At 51.2% G+C, this 18,814-nt stretch overlaps 1 protein-coding gene across 10 annotated transcripts in view; it reads right to left on the reverse strand.

Moving 5' to 3' along the window:
- Positions 1 to 18,814, reverse strand: part of ARSG (arylsulfatase G) — a 120,896-nt gene that overhangs the window by 32,596 nt on the left and 69,486 nt on the right. For 8 of the 10 annotated variants that reach the window (XM_082604511.1, XM_082604517.1, XM_082604516.1 and 5 more), the window contains exons 3-7: positions 15,997 to 16,184; positions 13,841 to 13,888; positions 12,676 to 12,781; positions 9,671 to 9,808; positions 504 to 700 (exon numbers count right to left, since the gene is read on the reverse strand). In XM_082604511.1, the coding sequence (XP_082460637.1) occupies positions 504 to 700; positions 9,671 to 9,808; positions 12,676 to 12,781; positions 13,841 to 13,888; positions 15,997 to 16,184 (677 nt within the window). Of the gene's footprint in view, positions 1 to 503; positions 701 to 9,670; positions 9,809 to 12,675; positions 12,782 to 13,840; positions 13,889 to 14,248; positions 14,595 to 15,996; positions 16,185 to 18,814 lie in introns of those variants that run through there. The other 2 variants (XM_082604510.1, XM_082604515.1) reach the window with 2 other exon arrangements.

Genomic DNA, 18,814 nt, shown 5'->3' on the forward strand with positions numbered 1-18,814 from the left:
GTAGAGATTCAAACCCAAGTGTCCACTGCTCTCGCTCCAGACAGGGACCCGAGACCAGTGATGCCTGTGTGGGCCCTTTAAACAGCTCACTAGTCCAGCGCCACTTAGCCAGAAGATGTGACCTGCTGACCAGTGGCAACCTTTGGGATGGGGGAAGACGGTAAAGAAGGACTCTTGGAATCGCCCGAGGATTACAGAGGTCTACAATGTCAAAGTCACTCATTAACAATTAACAGCAACACCCAGATGGCCCTGATCAACAGCCAGGGGGCCAGCAGGGTGCCTGCCCTCTCTGTGCAAGCCTTTCCAGGGGCACAGCCCTGGTGGCCCCAATGGACAGGTGCTCAGCACGCAGGCCAACGAACGCGAGCAGGGCCCCAAGTTCAAGGCAAGCCCCCTGCCCAGCTGAAGAGGGTCACTCGCCCAGACTCTGCTCTTGTGTGGGGCGTGTGCGGGGTTATCCATTAGATCCCAGTGAGGCTGGCTGGGTTTTACTACTTCACCTGTAAACCAAAGGAATGTGTTGTTTTTAGCTGTGAGGTCAACTTTGTCCTTGATCTGGCCCACGAGGCTGTCCATCTCCCGGAGAGCCGCGCTGTACGGCCTTCGACCCCCGGGTTCTGCTGACAGCAGGTTCCTGGACAGGGGCACATGCATGTGGGCCAGGCCCACGTAGAGCAGGAAGGGCCTTCCGCCGGCACTAAAACGAGAGAGCCGGAGGTGACTCTCCAGAAGGGTCCCGTGGCCTCAGAGAAGAGCCCAGAACCCCTTCCACCCTGTGTGCTCAGGAAGTACACATCCGTCTACAGCCTGCAAAGGCAATGGGGGGATAAAGCTAGTTAAAGACTGAGAGTAATTGTAATACTCGCTTCTGCCCTTTAACGTTTACCGAGAGCTTATTAAACATGACTCACGTTCCTGAATTCATCCTCATAAAACCCCCCAAGTTCCCTTTTCCGGATGAAGCGTCAGAGGCTCAGGGAAACGGAGAGACTTACCCAAGGTTAGTAAGCGACCAAGTCTGGGTTTAAACTAAGGTCTGGCTGAGAGCAGAGCCCTGGCTCTTAGCAGCTTCATTCTAACGACCAGTGCAAACATATTTTTAAGTTTCAGCTGCTCCTTCGCAGGATCCAGGCCATCGTTTCCATTCCCAGCCTTGGCTCTTTCTAGGAGAGGAACGGATGACTGAAACGGACCACAGGGAATTCCAAGGCCATAGCTGGGAACGTCTAGATCAAGGTCCTGGTAGAGGCCAGGCTCCCGGCTGCCCCTACTCTGATCCTGCAGGTTCCCCTGGGAGGCCTCTGCTTCCTGCCTGCTCCCCACCTGCATTCCCAGGCCAGGGGCAGAGTCAAGGGCAGCAGCAGGGACCCTCGGGGAGCCCCTTCCCACAGCCCACCCCTGTGGGGGGTCTTTCAGAGGACACAGGGAGGGCAAGGGGGAACTTCAGGCGAGTCCATAGGGTGGTAACAGAAGCGCAGCTCTTTTACACCAGGCCACCTGGACACTCGACTTTCAAACTGGCCTGAGCGTTCTTGGCTGCCCCCGATTCACACCACCCCACATCAAGCTCTCTGAGTCCCCCAGCCTCAGCTCTGCACCAAACCTCGCCCTGGAGATGCCCCTGCATCCCAACTCCCAAAGTCCCCTGATTGGGACTGTACTGCACTCAGCTCTCTTCGAAGGACAGAAGATGCATGTCCCAGACGGTGGCCTCTCCTTCCCCATTCTAATCAACAATCTCTCTGCAACATTTCACGAGCTGTGTTGTCCATGTCCACGAGTCAGGAGTGGCTATTCTGATTTCAATTCACGAAAATGAAATAAAGCTAAGAGTTCAGTGTCTCACAGGCTATACCATGGATGAGGCTTGAAGACATGATGCTCAGTGAAATAAGCCAGTCACCAAAGGACAAATATGGTGTGATTCCCCTTATAGGACGTACTTGGTGTGGTCTGCTTCATACAGACAGAAAGTAGAGCCGTGGAGGCCAGGGGCTGCAGGGAAGGGAAAACGGGGAGCTGGTGTTTAACAGGTACAGAGTTTCAGTTTGGGAAGATGAAAAAAGTTCTAGAGATGGATGGTGGGGATGGTTGCAGAACAGTATGAATGTACTTAAAACCACAGAACTGTACACTTAGAAAGGTAAATTAAAAAAATGGGGGGGTGGGAAGGGAGGGAGACGCAAGAGGGAAGAGATATGGGGACATAGGTATATGTATAACTGATTCACTTTGTTATACAGCAGAAACTAACACACCATTGTAAAGCAATTAAACTCCAATAAAGATGTTAAAAAATTTTTTTTATTGAAGTAGAGTTGATTTACAAAGCTGTGTTTGTTTCAGGTGTACAGAAAAACGATTCAGTTATACATATATATATTGAAAAGGAAAACTTTATGCTATGTATAGTTTACATCTATCTATCATCTATCATCTATCTATTATCTATCTGTCTGTCTGTCTATCTCTCTATGTCTAACTCTTTCTCTATCTGTCTATCTGGTGTCTCAGTTGCCTGAGCCACATTTCCAATGCTCAGGCCAGTGGCTACCATCCTGGACAGCACAGAGAGAACCTGTCCTTCCTTTCAGAGAGCGCTATTGCATGTATGTAGGGCGTCTGTGGCCTGATGTCCCAAAGATGATCATATACAGTTGTGTAGGGTGTGCACCGTTCCAGCATGAAGACATCCTGCTGAGAGAGCAAATGGGAGTTCAATGCCAGCCCACAATCCACTGGACGAGCTGGGTACTCTGGCACAGGTCAGCAGACACTCAGCGGCGACGCCTTGTCCTAACCTGCACGTGGATACCACATGGCAGCAGCAAGCTGGATGGAGCTGGCTCGGATTTCGGGAATTTTGCAAGCCGGTTGTTAAACATGGCTGCCATTAAAAATGAAATGAAATCAACTTACCATTAAATAAATGATGTGAAAAACAAAGGTGGGGGGATAAATTGGGAGACTGGGGTTGACATATACACACGACTATGTATAAACTAGATAACTAATAAGGACCTACTGTACAGCACAGGGAACTCTGCTCAATACTCTGTAAAAGAATCTAGATGGGAAAAGAATCTAAAAAAGAGTGGATATATGTATGTGTATAACTGATTCACTTTGCTGTACAATAGAAACTAACACAACATTGTAAATCAACTGAAAAAAAACAACAATAAACTTGCATGATTTATCACATCCTAATTAGTATACCACAGTTTACTATTATCTGTGCCCTGGAGTTTATTTTGCAGCCACTGCATCTGTGCGGTGGGAACACCATATGATGGGGTGCTACTGCACATCTCTCCCAGCCCTACGGTCAGCGACATCTCATTGGTATCTTGAATTCAGCCACAATGAGAGTATTTACGCCACAGAAATGGGCAAATCAGAGATTTTTTTCCTTATTTACGCCACAGAAATGGGCAAATCAGAGATTTTTTTCCTTATTTACACCACAGAAATGGGCAAATCAGAGCTTTTTTTCTGAGTGCTGGTTGTTAAACCTTTATCCGCTCATAGCTACCTATGGGCTGGGGGCGTGGTCCCATCACCCACCCTCTTCCCACCCCCATCATTATCCTGCAATCTCCCACCCATTATCAAAGTCCTGTTAGCACCCTGGGCTGTGAAGAGGAGGGAAGACGGGCATTGGAGACCAGCATCCGAATCCCTGGAATTTTATTTCATGGTCGTATGACCCTGGGCAATTCACTTAACCTCTGTCGTCTCCACAATGGGGACAGCTATGCCTCCCTGATACAGCTGTGAGTATTTAATGCCATAGTGAGCTTTTCATAAGTGGTACCCTTTTATTAATAAGTATGAATAATACGAGCCTGCAGTGGTAAGCATCCATGGTACCCAGGGGAGCGCCTCTCTCCCTGCATCCTGACACCATGCTGGAACTCCTAAAGATGGCATGTTGCAGGAACCACACAAACCAGCTCCCTGGGGGCATCGATCCCCCAAACCACCCCTGTGCTGAATGGCAAATACAGAGTGGAGGATGGGCAGTTCTCTGGTGGCCTGGTGGTTAGGGTTCTCTGGGCTTTCACTTCCATGGCCCGGGTTCAATCCCTGGTTGGGGAACTGAGATCCCAGAAGCCACGTGGCCCAGCCAGAAAAAAAAAAAAGTGGAGGAGACTTGGTGCTTTAAAAAAAAAAGGCCAGTTATAAGGCAGTATGATTTCATTTTTATTTAAATATAGATATATGCATGTGTGTGTGTGTGTGTGTGCGTTTATTCACCATCACAGAAGGAGGCTAGAAGAACATGTTCAGATTTAACAAAAGGGGTTAAGATAGCAGAGGAATTAAGACGCTGGAGGAGACATTCCAGCAGAGGGAAGGTGGGGCGTGGTGTGGAGATGCACAAGGACTGAGACCTGGGGGCTTCCCTGGTGGTGCAGTGGTTGAGAGTCCGCCTGCCGATGCAGGGGACACGGGTTCGTGCCCCGGTCCGGGAGGATCCCACACGCTGCAGAGCGGCTGGGCCCATGAGCCATGGCCACTGAGCCTGCGCGTCCAGAGCCTGTGCTCCACAACGGGAGAGGCCACAACAGTGAGAGGCCCGCGTACCGAAAAAAAAAAAAAAAAAAAAAAAAATTGAGACCTGGGGAAGCCAAGTCTGGAGAAAATCTCCTGATCTGAAATAGAAAATGGCAAGTGAGGGATGCCCACCTCTCCAGAAATGTCCCCAGTGGGCTCCTGGCAGGAGAGCCAGGCCTGAAGGTGGCGGCAGGGCTGCCCTCGAGCTGGGCGCTCTCGGCTGCCCCCGCAGCGGCCCCCAGGGCTGACCAGTCCAGGAGTCTCTCTGGAACACATCGCTGCAATAGCCACTCGCCCCCGCCGTGCCCCAAATCTCACCGTCACCCTCTGGGCCTCAGCATTACAGAGAACCTTCTGGAACCCAGACTGGACCTGACAGTTCCCGATTCAGAAGCCCACCGGGGTTCCATGAGCCTGCAGGCAGTGCAAAGCCCGTAGCCCGGCATCCGCGGCCTTCCCAGCCTTGCCGTCCTTCCCACGCCGGGGCCACCTCACGCCCTCCTGCGCCCGTTCACTCCTCTCCTGGCAGGACCCTGCCTGGTATCTTGCCTGCAAACACTTGATCCATTAATCCATTGAGACCCCACTCCAAAGCCATCAAGACCCCTCTCTGCTCCTGGCTCATAGGTGGCTTCCTCTTCCCTGGCCCCTTTTGCCCCTCCCTTAGAGAACTGATCAGTATTGATAATGCAGCCTACGCAAAAGCCAGCTTTTGAATATTATCTGTTTCCCCGCTAGCCTGGGAGACGCTCGAAAGCCGAAACAGATCTAATCCACGTGTGTATTCCCAACACGACACCGGCACACGTTTGGGGCCAGATCAAGCAGCTCACTCTTTATTCACTCATTCAATGAATACTTATTAAGCGCTAACCAAGCCCCAGGCACTGCGGAGAGAGCTACAAACACAGGAGCAGGATTTCCACCTTCTTGGAGTTTCACATCCAATTGGAAATAGCAGAGAGAAAATGCAACTAAGAAATGAATCAGGGCTTCCCTGGTGGCGCAGTGGTTGAGAGTCTGCCTGCCGATGAAGGAGACACGGGTTCGTGCCCCGGTCCGGGAAGATCCCACATGCCGTGGAGCGGCTGGGCCCGTGAGCCATGGCCGCTGAGCCTGCGCGTCCGGAGCCTGTGCTCCGCAACGGGAGAGGCCACAGCAGTGAGAGGCCCGCGTACTGCAAAAAATTGACAAACAAACAAAAAGAAATGAATCAGATCATTACTACAAATGTATAGTAGTAGGGATGATGGAGGAGAAATACAGGCTGCTGTGGAAGAGCAGAACAGGGGACCCAAGCTGGGCCGGGGTGAGGGGGAGAGGGGAGACATCTCTGAGACAGTGTGGCCCGAAGGACGGGGGGGGGGGCTCCAGGGGGACAGTGCACGGTCGCGCTTCAAGGCGGACAGAACAGCAGAGGGAGAGGCTGCAGGAGGAGGACGGCCGTCCCACTGCCCAGCGGTGTGTGCAATCACTCACGTCCTCACCCGCTCTTCATCGGAACAGCCACACAGGAGAAAGAAGAGAGAAGGGGTCAGGAGGACAGAATGACCTTCAGGCTGAGCCCGGAGCCCTGATGTGGGTGGCAGGTGGTGCGCTTTAGGTGGGAGACGGGTGAGGATGCAGATGAGGAGGGGAAGGAGGCTTAGACCAGCAGGGGGAGAGCAATGCAGGGGGAGGGGTTGAGTCAAGGAGAAGAAGGAACCAAGCCCTTGATGTGGGTCCCAGGCTGCAACCCAGGAAGGCTGGGGCTTCTTTGCCCTCTGTGCCTCTCTAGGACCTAGTTCTAAGTGCGCAATTCTCTGGCATATGGACCATACACTCTGATTTCAAACATCCTCAACTACACCTCACACCTACCCCAATACGCTCAGCCCATCAAGCCCTGGATTCCCAACTCAGGTTCAATGCGCCGTCCTAGACCCTGTAGGGAGCACAGGACCAGCCAGCTCCGTGACCTAGAAGCCCAGACGCCCAGGCCATCCACTACCTTTCTTTTTCTTTTTCTTTTTTTTTTTTTGCCAATTCGGAGCTTTGCCTGCTGTTTAAAAAACTCGAATCAAGAATTAGCTTTCAGGAGAAAGACAAATAACACATGATACCACTTGTATATGGAATCTAAAATATGGCACAAGTGAACCTGTCTATGAAACAGAAACAGACACAGACACAGAGAACAGACAGACACAGAGAACAGACTTGTGGTTGCCAAGGGGGAGTGGAGGTGGGGGAGACAAGGATTGGGAGGGTGGGATAAGCAGATGCAAACTATTATATACAGGATGGAGAAACAACAAGGTCCTACTGTGTAGCACAGGGAACTATATTCAATGTCCTGGGATAAACCATAATGGAAAAGAACATGAAAAAGAATGTATATATATGTATAACTGAATCACTTTGTTGTACAGCAGAAATTAACACAACTTTGTAAATCAACTATACTTCAATTAAAAAAATTTTTTTTTAAAGAATTAGCCTTCAGCATCACTGCTAGGTTCGGGGTCTAAAATCAAGTGAAGCCCCAAGGAAAAACGTTCAAAGAAGACCCTCTTGCCGAGCTGGGGCAGGAAACCACACTCCAGGGACCCCTGGTAGTTTTGACAAACAAGTCAAGGTGGCGTAAGGGGTCATGGCAGAGAAAACAGCACAGATCTGGGGGCTTTTCTGCTGACACTTCAAAAATCATGGATGAATTGGCAAGTCAAATCCTAAAGAAATCAGCATGCCTGAGGATTATTTTCTGTCAAGCAAAAAGCCAACAGGACTCATGTGACTTTTCACTTAATAACTAATTAATAAATTAGCAAACTCTTCCCCTCTTTCCTATGATAAAGAGTTTGTTCGCTGATTTGTTTGTCTTTCAACTGGTTAATTAAGTGGTAGATGAACAGCACCATGTCCTCTTCAGAGTTAATCAGTCCCCAGCTGGCTGCCACCCGCTACCGTCCCCTGAGAACACTGTGCTTTCATTGCAAAAGCAGGGGTAGACCTTCCTCACCAGCCACAGACCGTCCACCTGTCATAGGGAACCGGGGCCCGAAGCCATCCAGGGAGCATATACGTGCTCAAACCCCCAGGTGGGAGAAAGGGCTTTGTGCTTTTCATATCAACCATCTGAAAAAACAAAAATGAACAAACCAACACAACAGTGTTTCTCAGAAAGCCCTGAAAAACTGGTCAGATGCAATCTCTGAAGCCCTAAGGGGCTGCTCTCAGAATGTGGGCCTTTAGCAGGTCGTGTGATCAAGCAGAAATGGATCTACTACATGGCTATACCTCCACCCTCCCCGCTGTCCTTCTCTCTAGAAAAGTCCAGCGTGGTGGAGCGAGGGGCTGGGGGAACTCTTGCACATTCAAGGAAATGATGAGATCAGTTATCCCAAGGTGGCATCTATTTTTAATTCTGTGCAAGTAGACAGGTGTGCAGCACATGTTTTCCTGCCCACTTAGGCAAAGGCCGTGGAAAATACCAAAGGACCTGTTGGAAACTGTTCCCCGGCCCTTGAAGAGTTTGCAGTCTTGGGACTTCCCTGGCAGTCCAGTGGTTAAGACTCCATGCTCCCAACACACGAGTTCGATCCCTGGTTGGGGAACTAAGATCCCCGTGTGCCGCATGGTGCGGCCTAAAGAAAAGAGAGAGAGAGGGAGTTTGCAATCTTAGGAGAAAGATGCACCGGTGCACATGAGAGAGGCAGCGGGTGGGGTGACCGCGTGTGTGCACGTGTGTGTGTCTGGGCTTGCACCCCGCCACCTACGTACATGCACCCCGAGGTCAGTGTATGTCATCTGGGAGCTGACTGTGGTCTCGCACAGTCTACTCTCTGTGCTGATCTCTGATCTGACAGAGGCTGTAAACAAGCAGCTCTCACACAGAGACAGCGTGCTAGAGACCCACTGTGGTATGGCTCTGGGGTTTCTGCTTTTTGTTATTTTCAATTAGTGGTTGCTAACAGTTAGAGATCAGGAGATTCGCCAAGGGCCAGGTAGCCTGTCTTTCTTGAGAAATGGAAAGGCCTGACAAGCCAGGCCCCCGTTCCCACAAAGCAGCAGCGGGCGGCCTTAGATGGGACAGGTGCTCCAAATTCACCGCAGGCCCCATCACTCCCCACAGCCTCACAGTCAGCCTGCTTCCCGCTTCAGGTTACCTGGGCCCTGTAGATGCTGGACCCCTGTGTGGTATACTGAATACTGGCCCCCAAGGATACTCAGGGTCTAATCCCTGGAATCTCTGAGTGTCCCCAAAGCGGACGGTGTAGATGCAATTAAGTTGAGGATCTTGAGATAGGGGGATTATCTTGGATTGTCCCAGTAGACCCTAAACATAATCACAAATGTCCTTATAAGAAGGAGGCAGGGGGAGATTTGACTACAGAAGAGGACAAGGCAAGCGAACCACAGAAGTGGAGATTCAAATGATGTGGCCAGGAGTTCCCTGGCGGTCCAGTGGTTGGGACTCCATGCTTCCACTGCCCAGGGTCCGGGTTCCAACCCTGGTCGGGGAACTAAGATCCCACAAGCCCAGTGGTGCCGCCAAAAAAAAAAAAGGAATGATGTAGCCATAGCCAAGGAATGCCAACAGCCACCAGAAGCTGGAAGAGACAAGAAACGATCCTCCCTGGAGCCTCGAGAAGGAAACAGCCCTTCTGATAACCTTGATTTTAGCCCCACTAAGACGCATTTCAGACGTCCAGTCTCCAGATCTGTAGGAGAATAAATTGCTATTGTTTTAGCCAATAAGTTGGTGGTCAGTTTGTAACAGCGGCAATAAGAAACGAACATAGCCTGTCAACTAATGAACTCAACAAACGCCTTGAATGCCCAGAAGACAGTGGATGGACCCTGCCCTCAGGGAGGTGATACGCTAGCAGGAGAGGACACCTGACAATGAAGGTAGAGTGTGGTCTGAGCAGGGACCCTGGGAACGTACCTGAGGCACTTGTAACCCAGGCCTGGAGACCCCAGGACAGACTGTCTTCTAGCTTTATTTCCAGGAGACATGCATGCATGCATCTTTGTCAGGCAATGGAATTCCGCCATGGTTTGAGCCGTGCTGGGGCCAGGGGACACGGCGGGTGGGGGTGGGGGCCAACCCTGGGGGGCTCACCTCGCCCGCTGGATGAACTGGGTAGCCTTCTCCGCATACTTCTGTGTGAGGCCGCTCAAGTTCACGGGCTGCTCCACGATATTGAGGTTTTCATAGAGAGGAAGGGCCACATCAGAGTAACAGTCCTTCTCGAGGTTCCTGTGTGGAAATCACAGATGGTAGAGCATTCATTCCCATGACCTAAGTAGTCATGGAGTCAAACAAAACGCTTTAATGCAGTGATGCTCAGAAATACAAAACACTTAGTAGCCTGGCCTCAAATGACTTTTCCAGTCTGCCATTTCCTCCAAGTGCAAAACCAATATAATACCTTCTTCTATTCCCTTTGAAGAGACGTGTATGCTCCTTGGACAAACCTGGCCATTCTGTAAAGCTCACGACTTTTTTGAGCTAGGGATATGATTATACCCATTTTGCTGGCAGAGAAACTGAGGTTGAACAAAGTACCTTACACAGCAGAGTCCCAGAGGCAATCAGTAGCCCTGGTTTTTTCCACCGGCCCCCTTAAATCATGACTTCCGTCCATGGGGTACAACGCTTGGTATTTTCCCAAGTCAACAATCAGGACTTTGTGTGACAAGACGTCTGACAAGAGGACAGATGACTAGGAGCAACTTTGGAATTTCAAACCATGTTTGGAGAATTTGGAGAAACTTTAGCAATTGGAAAAAGTGGGGGTCAAACCTATTGTATCTCCTGGAAAAAAACAAATGCAGCCCTTGGTGTTACAGATGGAAATGAATCTGACATACGAATGGCCCAGCAAAGCAGCTGAATCATGACCCCGGCTGTGATCTTGGGTGAGTTACCTAAGCTCTCAGAGCTTGACTTTCCTTCTGGAAAGTGCGGGGTTGCCCGGGCCCCTTACAGGGATAAGGAACGGTTAGCATTCACACTGCTCAGCATACTAGGAATGCAATAAAAACTCAAGCCCTCTCTCCTGGGGGCCACAGAGAACCGGAAGAGAAGCTGAGAACAATGGAGAGAAAAGTGTGGTCACGGGGGGCCTCTTGGGTAGGGAAACTGTCCTCCTGCTGCAGGGAAGAATTTGGGAAGAAATGAAAGCCCCCGTCACACATCTGTGTGCACACAGACTTGTGCCGGAAGCTTGAGACAAGGTCAGACTAGGGTAATCACCAAGGACCACAATGTTTAAAAAGAGAAAAAGCGCTGTCCCGGGTGTCAGAACACTAACCTCACCATCCGTGTCCAATCTTCCAGCTTTGGATGATCCTGTGGCTGCTCTATCATCCCTAACCTTCTCCCCCTCTTCCTCCTTCAGCCAACACTTTTCTTCTATTTGATTTAACAGACGGAAAAGGGACCAGGCGGCCATGGTCATCGCACGAGATGGCAGAGGTGCCACAGGTGTGAGCCCAGGCGCCCGGCGGTGAGGAGGGCACTGGCAGGTTCTCACGTGGTGATGTCACTGCTCCCACTGCCCACAGGCTCTTGCATCTCCTGGGTATCTCGTGAAAAGGCAGACCTCTGGGAGGGGCCTGAACACCTGCATTTCTAGCAAGCGTCCAGATGATGCCTGCAATGCTGGCCCAGCGACCACCCTCTGAGTAGTCAGGAGAGAGGGGACCTGGGCTCTAGACTCAGAGACCCAGACGGGACTCTCCATCCTTCCCTCTCATGACTCCACTGTGTCCTGGGCTACCAGGTAAGCTTCCTTCCGTGGACAGTCAGGAGAAACACTTGCCTCACTCAGTGGTCCGGTGGATCACGGATAAGCACACAGAGTGCTTAGAATGTAACAATTTCTCAACAGATGGCCATTATTATACTAACTATTATTAATAAGCCACCTGAGACACGCTTTCCCCGGGCGGCTCAGACACCTGCAACTTTACAAACAATCACAGTACACCGTCTGAACAGCAGAGCACCTGGTCTGGGCTGCTTTATTACCTGAATAAGGTTTATTATTTTTTTCTGATAATAAACGTACTGCATGCTCATTACAGAATATTTGGAAGATACGAGAGAGGAAAAACTGAAAACTCCTTAAGGCCACAACCAGAGTGGATGAACCATAGCTACCATTTTGGCATATTTCCTTTAGGGCTATTAAAGGCATAAATACAGAGGTAGTTCAGGTCACAGTGTTGATGATTTGTTTCCTGCTTTTTTCACTTACTATTCTATTGTGAGCATTTTCCCATTTCACTGAATACGTTTTTAAAACATCCTGTTGAGTGCCTGCACGGCATTCTAATGTCGAAACGCTGGCTTATTTCAGGGCGGAGGTGGGGCTTATAGGGAGCCCGGTGGACTTTTTCTCTATCTCCCTCCTTATATCCAGTGTCAGGGCCAGGTGAGTGGTCCAGGAGCAAAGCCAGCAGGCAGAGGAGGGAGGCCACCTGCGTGAGACCCTGGGTCGCGCACCAGCCTCTCCCCAGCTGAGCTAAACAGTCCAAGGAACCTGGAAAATGCCAATTTTAAAAATGTTGTTCGCCTCATCTTCATGAAAAGTGTTCTTGCACTCCATGAAAATAATGCACTTAAATTTTTTGCACTAAAGGTACTCTTTTTTTTTTTTTTTTTTGGCTGCATTTGGGTCTTCGTTGCTGCGCGCAGGCTTTCTCTAGTTGCAGCGAGCGGGGGCTACTCTTTGCTGTGGTGCGGGGGCTTCTCATAGCGGTGGCTTCTCTTGTTGTGGAGCACAGGCTTTAGGTGCGCGGGCTTCAGTAGTTGTAGCATGCGGGCTCAGTAGATGTGACACGAGGGCCCTAGAGCACAGGGGCTTCAGTAGTTGTGGCCCATGGGCTTAGTTGCTCCGCGGCATGTGGGATCTTCCTGGACCAGGGCTCGAACCCGTGTCCCCTGCATTGGCAGGCGGATTCTTAACCACTGCGCCACCAGGGAAGTCCCAGGTACTCGATTCCTTTTTGCTACTGTAACTGTTCCCCATGGACCTCTCTCATTTCCTTCTGATGGACCACACCCCCAGGACTTCACCTTGCTCTGGAGCCCAGAGCCGATGCCTTGGCTAGGATTACCTTGACGGTCCCCGTGGACATGCCGGGCAAGGGGGGTGGTTGTAGCCGGGGGTATCAGTGCAGCCCATGTCATGGCTGTACGGGATTCCAAAGTAGTAATCAAACCCTGGAAGAGAAGGAACGGGTTAGGCTATGAGCCTACATTCTTACACCCAGGACAGAAATTTAATTTTCCATGATTTAATTCTGCAGTGTTATGGAGTATGTAATTAAAAGAGGATTTGATTAATATCCCTTTGTAGTATGCAAAGAAAACACTTTGCTGGGTTCTGGCTGCAAGACTAGATTTGCAAAACATCTTGTGATTACCATTAACCCTGCGTGGAAGGCAGTGGGGAGAATGTCTTGAACACCTCCTGTTCCCAGTGCGATGATGGACACCGCTGGGAAACATCTGGTGAAAATCTCCTACCTGCGTGACACTCTGAGGGATAAAAGAATATATTCTGCCCTCAAGAGGGAGGATGAGAAGTAGAGATTTAGCTCTAAGAGATGGATTATCAGCAAGCCCACAAGAGGATCAGAGGATGAAGTTACCCCTGGATGCTGGGGGTGGGGTGTGGCTCAGACAGGAATCTCAAAATGCTTCTCAGAAGAGTTGGCATTTCAGCCGGACGCAGAGGGCTGGCAGGATTGGGCTCGAGAGGGTGGAGGGGTATTGGAGGGAGGATGTGAGGATCAAACTGAGCCCTGAAAACCCTGTGTTGACTTTTTTCTGAGACCCTCCCATATCCCATCTCTTCTCCAGCACAAGCTTCAGTGTGAAGTTTCCCACAGAATTCCCTACTCCCCCCCGAGCCCCTGCTTCAGTGAACCCATCAAACGATTTTTACTTCTTACCACGCGGGGCCTCACGGGGGCCAAGTGTTCCCGGACACGTGAAGGACTGGGTCGAGGAGAACACTGATGGCCCCACGACGGGGGAGCCCGAAGGGAAGACAGGCACCAAAGAGGGGGGCCAGGAAAGGTGCCGGGCAAGAGGGACGTGCAAACAGAGGCAGCCCTGGCACCTCAAACCCACCCAGGTGAGCCTGTGAATGAAGGTGTCCTGACTCAGGAGAGAGGTCCCTCAGGGGCAGGATGGCTTAAACATTCATAGAGTCCTTTTACACAGAGACCTTTATTTTCTGTTTCCCAGGTAACCAATCCTCCAAAGAATTCTTACCACGGAAGTTGGGGTGATAAGAGCCATGGTGTCCAAGATGCCACTTGCCTGGAGGAAAACGAGAGAGAGAGACTTTGAGAGGAATCCCCATGGGGGCTCCCAGCCCCTTGGCGGAGCTGATGGCACACTCAGGTCTCCATCAGCTTTGCCCTTTCCTGAGGACAAGCAAAGAGAGGCTCACATGCTGTGTGACAGCCAAGCCTCGTTCTCTGGGACCAAGAGGGAGTCCCCAGGGAGACAGCAAGCAAGCAAGGATGACTCATGACCCAGGCAGGAAAGCGTGCAGGGGAGGGGGAAGACGAGCCATTCCCGGGAGCCCAGAGGAGTGAGCAGGCTGAGCTTCTGCCCCCACAAAGAGGGAGCAGCGCCCACGGCAACACCCCCCCACCCCGCCAGGGCCCACCACACCTTCCGCTCGGCCCTCCTGCCTGGGGCCCTGCAAAGGACCCAAGGAGCAGGTGCACGGCCCAGATAGTCCCAGAGATGCCGTTCCGCCTGCTTTCATCATCATCCTCTGCAGAAGCTGAGCGGGGCGCCACCTCCCTGCGGCCGCCCGAGCCAGGCCAGCAATGAGGAAGCTCAGCCGCAGGGCTGCTCCTGGCTCTGTAAACGCGTTCACTGGGGGACGCGAGGCGAGGCTGGCACTCTCTGACCTGCTCATTCTGCTCTCTGGGTATAAAGATCCCACGGAAATCACCCACGAGGCAAGGGGATGAATCAAAAATGCGGTACAGAGACCAAAACGGCGGCAGCATGAAACAACACCAAGGACGGAAAGAAACAGGCAACCACAGGAGTCTGACTCAGGAAATTATGTCACGTGGCCTCAGTACAATACTTCCAAACCATCTTTTCAAGACAAATGCCTGTGGCCAAAACGAACAACGGTGAATCGAGGTGAAGGGTATATGGGGGTCTAGGAGTCCCTTCTTGCAACTGGTCTGTAGGTTTGAAAACAAATGTCATAAAAAGTTGAGAGAAGTGGATTAAGCATTATGTGGAATGCTTAGATTCAGCATGACATGGAAATATAAAATTATTGTACAATTTTAAAATTGCTTCTAAAATTATAATAAGCATGTAAAATTATATCATCAGGAAATAGAAAATAATAGGAGGGGGAGAAAAGCAGGGCCAAGCGATAACACGTACAACTAGGGACAAACGCATTAACACAGAGCAAGATTAGAAGCAAACGGTGAGTGGTGTCCATGGACTCGGTAACCCTTCAGCAGGTTTTTCATTTTCCCTGTGAGCGTGCTGCTAGGAAATCCACGATTTCAACAAGGAGATACGCTTCAGTATCCTCTCCCAGAAAAGCAAAAGGTGTAATGAGTGGTGAACAGTCGATCTGTAATCAGTTGCCTTCTTGGGATTTAAAGGCATGAAGAAGGAGGGGCAAGTGAGATCGAACCTAGCTCGAGAAGAATCCAGTGCCCCTAATGCTGCGTGAAGTGTTAGGGTCAGAGAGCCCAGGGACCAAAGCCCTCCCACCCCCCGGGCTGGGAGTCTTACATGGATGCAGGGACAGGGTGGGTGAGGATGCTCAGCCCATAGTGAGAGCCTCAGAATAGTTCGTACCTCCGGGTATGGAGAGGAAGGGGTGAAAAGAGGAGCCGGTTGGGACCTTAATGGTCTCGTCCTCCCAGGACAATGAAGGCCACACTGCAGTGTGATCTCCTGAAAAGTATGTCAGGCTCCTTGACCCAGAGGAGGAGCCAGGCTGACACCCCAGAAATGCCAGCTTCCTGCAGGTTGACAGGGAGCCCGGGGCCCCAAGGACCTCCCCACAGGGACCCTCGATGCCACATCACGTGGTGGAGGGAGGAGGGAACCCCGCCGGACCAGCTCTTGGAGAGCCAGGATCCTAAGCACAGGCAGCCTGAGGATGCCGTCGGGATGCCGTCGGGATGCTGGGTTGTCTTGGCCTCTGTAGGGGGGACCAGGGGAAACTAGTTCCATACATAGTTTAGTCCCCTGGTGGGTCGTTTCAGTTGCTTAGAGCTGAAAGCATTCCCAACTTCTACAGCAAGAAATGAGCAGAAAAGCGGACACGAGCAGGAGAGGCGGCAGCGCACGGCAGCTCTGCAGACACAAAGCAGCCACCACAGCAAATGCAGGGAGGACGGGGGTCCGGGCGGTGGAGGCCGTGTTACCAATCAAGCCGGTGACGTAGCCAGCCCGCTGCAGCACTTCGGCCAAGGTGGTCTCGTTGAGTGGAAGGCCCCCCACAGAGGTGACCGCAAAGTTGTGAGGGACTCCATTGCGGAGGCCAAGCCGGCCGGTGAGCAGGGCGGCCCGGGAGGGCGAGCAGGTGGACGCGGCCGCGTGGAAATCCACAAACCTGCGCGGAAAGGAAAGTGATGGGGGTCTGCCCGACCACAGAAAGCCAAGCCAAGAGAAATTCAATTCCTGGGGTCTCAGTTCCTGGGATTCCAGTGCTGGGAAAAAGCTCCAGGATCAGCCAGTCGTGGGACAGGTAAAGAAAATGAAGCCCAGAGACGCGTTATGCGACTAACCCAAGGTCATACAGCTAATTCAAAGGGATTTAATCCAACATATTGAATGGATCCCCTTTATTTTCAGATTCCACATTTCATATTCACCTACTCACTTAATGTATCATCTGTAACCCCAGAAATCAATACCCGTGGCTCTTAAGGGATAGTTCATGGCTATATGCAGACCTGGGAAAATGTGCACATTTCCAACTGAGGTTGGACAAGGTGACCTTCTTGTTTGGGCGCTCACAGATTCAGTGTTCACAGGGACGTTACAGAACATCACCACTGCTGGTACAAGAACTGACTACCTATTACTCCTTACTGTAAGCCCAGCCCTTTTTCAGACACTATGGAGAAACAGAGGAGTCTAGCCATTTCCTTACCCTCAAGGAACGTGAGTAAATTGACTGTCACTAATGAAGGGGCAACCTGACTTCATGTGTCTCCTGATGGGATGCAATATGAATTCATAACACCAAGGATTCTTACCCAAAACGTTTAACCTGAATCTAGTCAGACCCCTGGCCCTAACTTCCACATTACAGGGAAAAAAAGCTAATGCAAGACCAAATTAAATGACCCCACAAGAAAAGACTTTACCAAACCATTCTCTAGACGTTCGATAAGACAATCAGTCCCATCTCTTCAAATAGTCAACATCTGAGGGAACGATGGGATGGATGGGGTGATGCTCTGCATAAGGAAAGACTGAAGAGATAGAACCAAGTGCAATACATGAATCTTACTGGATCCCAGTTCAAAAGAGCTGGCGACACATCTGAGGGCTAATAAGGGAGGGAAGTTTAATATGAACTGGATATAAAATGATATTAGGGGATTATCGCTTATTTTCAGGATTACGGCCATGTGGGAGAATGTTTCTATTCTTTTTCTTCTGGTTTTAGTGAGACATAATGGACACATAACCTTGTACTAGTCTCAGGGGTACAACATCATAATTTGGTATAAGTGCATATTATGAAATGATCACCACAGTAAAGTTTAGTTAACATCTGTCACCTCCCACAGTCACAAACTTTTTTCCTGTGATGAGAACTTTCAAGATCTCTCTTAGCGACTTTCAAATACACAAGACATCAGTGTCGACCTTGTCCCCGTGCTGTGCATTATGTCTCAAGACTTACACCCAGAAGTTGTCACCACCTTCACCCATTCTTCCCCGCCTCCGAAAACCATCCTCCACATGGATGCAAATGTCCTTTCACAGTGGGAATCGGATCATACCAGTCTCTTACTGGAAAACACAGTCTCTCTCTGCCTGCTTCTCGGAGCTCAGCGCTGCCCCCCTCCTGCCCTGAGCTGCTTCCTCACATCCTCCCAACCCCCCACTTACTCCTGTCCGCTGTGCCTTTGCCCATGCTCTTCCCCCACTCCCCAAGCCCTCCCCCTGGTGTCCCACCTTATCTTGACTGACCAGTCCCAGCCGTCTTCAAGACCCCGCTCAAAGACTCAGATGTTACCCTCAAGGTCATCCTCCCTGCCCCTCCCCTCCCCCAACCCCCCAGGTCATCCTCCCTGCCCCTCCCCTCCCCCAACCCCCCAGGTCATCCTCCCTGCCTCTCCCCTCCCCCAACCCCCCAGGTCATCCTCCCTGCCTCTCCCCTCCCCCAACCCCCCAATCTGCACCTCCCCACTCCACGTGGAATTAAGGCGCCCTCTTCTCTACATGATTATATAGCCTCTGGCATCTCCTTTACAACACTGAACTCTATAATTCTTTGTTTTCCTGTTTGGGGCAGCTTCCAGATGGCCACGAATCCGTGAACAGGCCTCCCAGTGACAGGCGCCCTGAGGTTCCCTCCCCGCCCTTGAAGTTGTGAGCGCTTTGAGCCCCAGAGGATGTGAAGGTGACACTGCACCAGTTTCTGGGCTCAGCCCTCACGAGACTGGTAGCTTCCACCTCCTCCCTGAAAACACTCTGTGAGCCGCTGGGTGAGAAATCGACTCCCCCAGCACTGCCCAGCTGGACAGGCCATCTGTAGGTGCTCTGGCCGATGACCTCAGCTGAGGCCACTGCGTCTAAACGTCACACGTGTGCGTGAGGCCACCCTGGACCTCCCAGCGCAGCCATCTGCCTGCTGAATTCCACCAGAGCCGCCTTGGTCAACACAACGCGGTAAAGAATCACCCAACCGAGAGATGACTGAATTCCTGACCCTCGGCATCATGACACGTGATAAAATGGTTGTTGTTTTGAGCTGCTGACTTTAGGATGGTTTGTTACTCAGCAGTTCACCACCAGAGCAGCAGCTGTCTCCCACTGGACCATCCTCTCCTGACCATTCAGTCCTCAGCCCAGCACGAGGTGGGCACCACCCAGCCCACGTGGAGAGGGTGATGCCACCGTACTCTTTGCATTTGTACAACATGGTGAGTCTCTGCTAAAGAGACCTGGGCCTCAGTCCCAGAGGATGGGTGAATTCACGGAGCAGTGACACCCACCGAGAGG

Source organism: Mesoplodon mirus (assembly GCF_964341445.2).
Source record: "Mesoplodon mirus genome assembly, chromosome: 18".
Taxonomy (NCBI): Eukaryota; Metazoa; Chordata; class Mammalia; order Artiodactyla; family Ziphiidae; genus Mesoplodon; species Mesoplodon mirus.